Raw genomic sequence first — 7025 nt, forward strand, 5'->3', positions numbered from 1 at the left:
GTGCCTCCATTCCTCATTTCTCCTCCTTTCCAGCCCAATCTCTTAAAGATAAAAGATGAGCACAGAAAACTCTGCGTGTGCTGCTCTCCTTTGCATACTCTGAATAATGAATGGCTGCTCTGACACGCATGAATGCAGCCACGACTGGAATTTAAAAAACAAACGAGGATAAAAAATAAAAATCGAGGCAGGGACTGGGTTTGCAGCGCTGGCTGCTGAGAGCAGCTGCTCTCATCCTCAGGAGCACTCTGTGGATTTGCAGAATAAAGTCTCCCAGCAGCTCTGCTGGGATATAAATGACATTCCAGCCTTTATGAGCTCTTGGTGCAGTTCATTCCACCCTGAATGAGCTCAGATGAGCAGGGACTGCAGCTTTGTACCTGTGAGAGGCCGCTGCTCTTCACAGCTCAGCGATGCTCACATTTAAATACCCTGAGAGGAGGGAGAAGCTGTCACACAACAGGTGATGTTCTGTGTAAGATCACTGGCAAACAGTGGGGAATGCATCAAATCCCCCCTGCTTTACCTTTCCTAGAAGGCTGCTATCAAACAAATGTTTATTTGTGCCAGAAATGCCCAATTACCACTGCAATTACTGACAGGCACGTTAATTAATACACGCTGCTAAATCCTTCCCCTTTCTTTGGGAAGCACCTCAGCATTTTTGTGGTATCTGTCTAATAAATGTGCCCCAATCTGTACTGACTTTTATTCCTTCCTTGAGAAAACTTTGAAGAGTTTTGTGATAAATTTGTCCTTCAGACTCCAAGAGGTGAATCCTCATTGCTTTTTTGAGCCTCCCGTGCAGCCTGTGCTCGATACATCTCTAATTTACCTCTGATAAATCTCTCCTACATAAATTATGCTTTGTTTTAATCAGCCAGGGGAAATAACCTGGCCCAGAGGTAGCTGCAATGCAGCTGTCCAATCTAATCTCTGTATTAGCCGGATTAGACAAGGATAAATATCCTGTCCCTGTGATCCACGTCTCAGACAGGCTTGGCTCCAGGGAATCTCAAGGAACCAGCGCTGAGAACCACCCTGTGCCTGCTGCTGCTGCTTTCGTGTGATGAAAGGACAAAAAAAACCTGCCAGGCTTCCCCTGGAGTGCCCAAGGCCAGGCTGGAGCACTCAGGGACAGTGGGAGGTGTCCCTGCCCATGGCAGGGTGGCACTGGGTGGGCTTTAAGGTGCCTCCCAACCCAAACCATTCCAGGATTCCATGTCCCTAAAATTACCTGGTTATTAGGGACCATTTGTAACAAAGGACATGGGGAGGATGCGGGGGCTCTGAGCGCACTGGTGCCTTGTGAAAACTGCAAATTGAGGGCAAAAAATCACACTATTTACACGTGTCTGGGGCTGCTGAGTTGCAGCAAGGGTTGGGTGTCCCCCGACCTGACCGAGGCAACCTCAGCCACAGCCTGGGGCTTGCAGCACGTTCCTGAGGCTTCTGCCAGCTGTGGGGGTGTTAAACACAGCCGGGGCGGGTTCTGGGGGTGCAGATGGACCTGAGGGGAGCTGGATCTGCAAGGGCCGGAGCTGGGCCCGAAGGGGGGCGAGAGATGCCCCAGGAGGGTCCGAGGCTGCGCCCAAGGAGGGCTGAGACGATGAGGAGGGGCCGAGCCGGGCGCGTTCCAGAGCGGGCCAGTCACAGCGCCCCGCGCCCGCGGCGTGCCCGGAGCTGTCCAGGCATCCTCTCACTGCTGTGACACCCGGAGCTGTCCAGGCATCCTCTCACTGCTGTGACACCCGGAGCTGTCCGGGCATCCCTTCCCTGCTGTGATACCCGGAGCTGTCCGGGCATCCTCTCATTGCTGTGACACCCGGAGCTGTCCGGGCATCACCGAGGCGAGATCCGGCCCGTGCCGCTCAGGGCATCACCGCAGTGAGGGAACGCCTGGACCACACCGAGCATCCCCGCAGCCGTGCCCGGACCACCCCGAGCATCCCTCCCCGCAGCCGTGCCCGGACCACACCGAGCATCCCCTCCCCGCAGCCGTGCCTGGACCACACCGAGCATCCCCTCCCCGCAGCCGTGCCTGGACCACACCGAGCATCCCCTCCCCTCCGCGGTGCCCGGACCACACCGAGCATCCCCTCCCCGCAGCCGTGCCCGGACCACTCCGGGTGTCCCCTCCCCGCTGCGATGTCGCCGCGCCCCGCCCCGTCCCCGCTCCGCCCGCCCTCCCCGCGCATAAATACCGCGGTGCGGGCGGCGCCCGCCGCAGAGCAGCCGCCGGAGCCCCCGCAGCCATGAGCTCGTACGGCTACGACCCGTTCTTCCCGTCCTACAAGCGGCGCTACGCGGACAGCCCGCGCATCCATGTGTCGGTGCGCAGCGGCGGCGGCTTCGGCTCGGCGCGCTCCGCGTACTCCAGCCTGTCTGCGCCCGTGTCCTCCGTGTCCGTGCGCCGCAGCTACGCCGCCTCCAGCGCCTCGGGCTCGCTGCTGCACTCGGTGGACAGCCTGGACCTGAGCCAGGTGGCCGCCATCAGCAACGACCTCAAGTCCATCCGCAGCCAGGAGCGAGCGCAGCTGCAGGACCTCAATGACCGCTTCGCCTGCTTCATCGAGCGCGTCCACGAGCTGGAGCAGCAGAACAAGGTGCTGGAGGCCGAGCTGCTGGTGCTGCGGCAGAAACACGCCGAGCCCTCCCGCTTCCGAGCGCTGTACGAGCAGGAGATCCGCGAGCTGCGCCTGGCCGCCGAGGAGGCCACCAGCGAGAAGCAGGCGCTGCAGGGCGAGCGGGAGAGCCTGGAGGAGACGCTGCGGGGGCTGCAGGCGCGCTACGAGGAGGAGGTGCTGAGCCGGGAGGACGCCGAGGCGCGGCTGCTGGAGGTGCGCAAGGGCGCGGACGAGGCGGCGCTGGCGCGGGCGGAGCTGGAGAAGCGGGTGGACAGCCTGCTGGACGAGCTGGCCTTCCTCAAGAAGGTGCACGAGGAGGAGCTGGCCGAGCTGCAGGCGCAGATCCAGTACGCGCACCTGTCCGTGGAGATGGACGTGTCGGCCAAGCCCGACCTGTCGGCAGCGCTGCGCGACATCCGAGCGCAGTACGAGAAGCTGGCGGCGCGCAACATGCAGAACGCCGAGGAGTGGTTCCGCAGCCGCTTCACCGTGCTCAGCGAGAGCGCCGCCAAGAACACGGACGCCGTGCGAGCCGCCAAGGACGAGGTGTCCGAGAGCCGCCGCCTGCTCAAGGCCAAGACGCTGGAGATCGAGGCCACCCGCGGCATGAACGAGGCGCTGGAGAAGCAGCTGCAGGAGCTGGAGGAGAAGCAGAGCGCGGATATCTCGGCGCTGCAGGTGAGGGGGGCGATGGAAGGGTCCCTGCAGGGTCCCTCGGGGGATAGGGAGGATGGGGGTGAAGGGCTCTGTGGGTCAGGAGAAGCTGGGGTTTGAAGGGCTCTGAAGATGAGGGGAAGATGGGGTTTGAAGGGTTCTGCAGGTGAGGGGATGCAGAGTTAGAAGGGTTCTGCAGGTGAGGGGATGTCAGGGTTTTCTGGGCTCTGCAGGTGAGGGGTTTCAGGATTTTCTGTGTTCTGCAGGTGAGGGGATGTCAGGGTTTTCTGGGCTCTGCAGGTGAGGGGTTTCAGGATTTTCTGGGCTCTGCAGGTGAGGGGATGTCAGGGTTTGAAGGGCTCTGCAGGTGAGGGGTTTCAGGATTTTCTGGGCTCTGCAGGTGAGGGGCGCTGGGCTCTGCAGTCCCACAGATGAGGGGATCAGGTTTGCAGGGCGCTGCCGGGGGCATCGCTCCTGCTTTGTGCCGTGCCCGTGTTGCAGATAAGGCATCCTAAAATCACGGGGCAGAATGGCACAGAGATTGAAGCAGGATGTGGTGTGGAAATCCAGACCCAAATCAGGATCTGAATCACCAAAATCACCCCAGGGACGGGGACACTGCTTCTGGCACTGCTTGGCTGAAGTGTGAGGCGTTCTAAAATCAGAATGCAAAATGCCCCTGATAAAGCCCAAGGTCATGTGTCTATGCACTATATTATATATAACTATAGTGTACCAAAAAATCATGGAATCAGAATATCCCGAGCTGGAAGGGACCCACAAGGATCATCCATGGATATCCCTAAGCTAAAATTAGAAAAAACACTTAGAAGCCAAAATCAGAATGAAACAAAGCACAAATTTCATGGATGCTTTAGCACTCGGGTACCAGAAAATCGGGCTCTGTGTGTTGAATAGGGCTGGAATAGAAAACCTGCCAGGAAGGTGTTAAATGATGATTTTGGCTGAGGGTGGAGTGGGAGCTGTGCAGTTTCTGTCTGCTACAGCAAGATTAAGTTAAAAGGATTGGGGAATTTCCTTGTGGTTATTGCTAGACTTGAGAGAACAGAATTTTACGCTGTCAATGTTGTTCCGTCCAACAGGATACAATCAACAAATTGGAGAATGAGCTGAGAACCACAAAGAGCGAGATGGCTCGGTACCTGAAGGAATATCAGGACCTGCTCAACGTGAAAATGGCCCTGGACATCGAAATTGCAGCTTATAGGTATGGTGGGGGATGTTTAATGAGCCAGGACTTGGAGCTGTTCCCGTTCTCTTCAGGAGAATTCAGGTTATTTATCATTCCCCCAGCAGAAATTTTCGTGGATTTGTGGCTGAGTTTCATCAGCTGCTCTCTGTGTGCACACAGAATTTTTAGCTTGGCAGTAAATGATCTCAGTTCTCCATCCTGACAGATAAAAGTGCCTGTTCTGAGCTCAGGGAAGGGATTTTGTATCGATGGAATTCCTCAATACCAACAGCTCCTTGTCAAAATGGAAAATCCCTCCAATGCCCTCAAGAACAGGGGTTTTTTTCCTAACTTGCAAATCTACAATTAAATATTTCCCACTAGAATTGCTGCTAAACAACTGTGATGTTTTGTCTGAGGGATTTTGATGCTGGGAACAGAATTTCTGTGGAAGCCACAAGGGGGGAATGATGAGAGGGCAGCTCCAAACCTTGTCTGGCAGCTCAGCAGCAAATTCCTGCTGCACTGGGCTGTGCCCAAATCAGCTCTCGCTTCACCTGCCAGAGGCACCTGGCTCTAGAGAGATCTTCCTGTTCCTTCCAACAATGAATTCACCCACAATGGACACGTCTGAGGAAATTATTCCAAGAAAATCAAGCCGCACTGAGCACACAACACAAAACCTCCCCTCAATTCATAACCACACACGCAACCTGCAGGGCTGTGCTGCTGACAGCACAACCAACTCCTTTCTCCTCGCTTTAATTTTTATTTTTTTTCCCTGCCAGGAAACTTCTGGAAGGGGAAGAGACCCGGCTGAGCTTCACCAGCGTGGGCAGCATCACCAGCGGGTACAGCCAGAGCGGCCCCACCTTCGGCAGGTCCGCCTACAGCGGGCTCCAGTCCAGCTCCTACCTGCTGACCACCCGCCCCTTCCCCACCTACTACTCCAGCCACGTGCAGGAGGAGCAGATCGAGATCGAGGAGACCATCGAGGCTGCCAAAGCAGGAGAGGCCAAGGCGGCTCCTGGAGAGGAGGGCGAGGAGGAGGAGAAAGAGGAAGGCGAGGAGGAAGCGGGAGAAGAGGGTGAAGAAGAGGAGGAAGGTACTTGGAGTTGGTTTTAAATTCCTTTTATTGGTGCTGCACTTTGCTGATGTGGGGTGAACCCCAGGAATCCCGGTGGTCCAACCCCAGCAATCCCAGTGATCCAACCCCAGCAATCCCAGTGATCCAACCCCAGCAATCCCAGTGATCGAACCCCAGCAATCCCAGTGATCCAACCCCAGCAATCCCGGTGGTCAAACCCCAGCAATCCCAGTGGTCAAACCCCAGCAATCCCAGTGATCCGACCCCAGCAATCCCAGTGATCCAACCCCAGCAATCCCAGTAATTAACCCTAATGGTTAAAGCTCTTTCTTTTTCTACTCCCGTCAGCCAAAGGATGGTGGGGTTAAGCACATGGAATTTGCCAGGAATATCTCAATACTGAATGGGAGATAAGGTGAAGTGTTCAAACCAGGCAGATTGCAGGTTTCCACAAACCCCAGTGGTCACGTTCAGATGTCACAGACATCCTCAAAAAGAAGGGCCAAGGACATCCTGAGCTAAATATGAATTCCCAGAGAGCAGCCTGGGATCAGCTGGTGTGCGGGGCTGGGATCTCTGGGTTCAGTTCATGCCAACCTCGCTATGAGGGGTTCGTTAATGTAAAGTTTAATTATAGTGAAATTATAGCTAAAAATCCAATTGCAGAGCAGTGAGAGATAATTCAAGTCTTTGAGTGAGGCTTTAAGCACGGAGTCCAGAATTGATATTTTTAAGGTGATTTGTTATTTATGAAGTGTTTCACTGCCCCTGCAGTCCAGCAGGAGTTGGCTGTGCAGTTTGCTGTAGCCGGTCCCAGGGCTTGAAGGGGATTCCCTCTGAACTGGGGTCAGGAATCGAACCGGGATGTGAAATATTTTCTGTCCCTTAAAGGTGCTAAGGAGGAATCAGAAGAAGCCAAAGAGGGCGAGGAAGAGGAAGGAGAAGGGGAAGAAACAGCAGCAGAAGAAGGGGAGGAGTCCCAGGAAGCTGCTGAGGAAGCTGGCGAGGAGGAGAAGGAGGAGAAGGAAGAGAAAGAAGCAGCAGGGAAGGAAGAGAGCGAAGGCAAGAAGAAGGCTTGACCTGAGGGCAGCTTTCCACCAGAACCAGCGACTGACTGAGCTCCAGCTGCAGTCTCACCTATTTAATTCAGTGCCCACTGAGGTTCCAGTCCATGATTCCGATGTTTCTCCCTGTGCAGAGTCTGAGTTTGCTTGCAGAGCACCCAAGGCTTGCTCCCCCGAGTGCCGCATGGTTCCACGTATGAGTTCAGGGCTTCTGTCTCTCCTGGGTGACCCAGAACCTTAACATTTAAAATTAGAGGGGGGAAAAAATAAATGGTGGGAATGAAAGGTTATTAAAGGTTTAACTTGCATTTAAAATAAGCCTGGAAACGGTGGCTGGGGGAGGCGATGGAGGCTTCATTAAGTACGTGCAATAAAGCTGTCAATAAATTCAGAAATGCTTA

General features: G+C 55.2%; 1 protein-coding gene across 1 annotated transcript; it reads left to right on the top strand.

Moving 5' to 3' along the window:
* Positions 1-2222: 2222 nt before the first annotated feature.
* NEFL (neurofilament light chain) lies at positions 2223-7025 on the top strand. Its single transcript, XM_063420101.1, has 4 exons — positions 2223-3305; positions 4385-4509; positions 5262-5578; positions 6452-7025. The coding sequence occupies exons 1-4, from the start codon at positions 2256-2258 to the stop codon at positions 6637-6639; spliced, it is 1680 nt and encodes a 559-aa protein (XP_063276171.1). The 5' UTR covers positions 2223-2255; the 3' UTR covers positions 6640-7025.

Source organism: Prinia subflava, chromosome 29, assembly GCF_021018805.1.
Source record: "Prinia subflava isolate CZ2003 ecotype Zambia chromosome 29, Cam_Psub_1.2, whole genome shotgun sequence".
Classification (NCBI taxonomy): domain Eukaryota; kingdom Metazoa; phylum Chordata; class Aves; order Passeriformes; family Cisticolidae; genus Prinia; species Prinia subflava.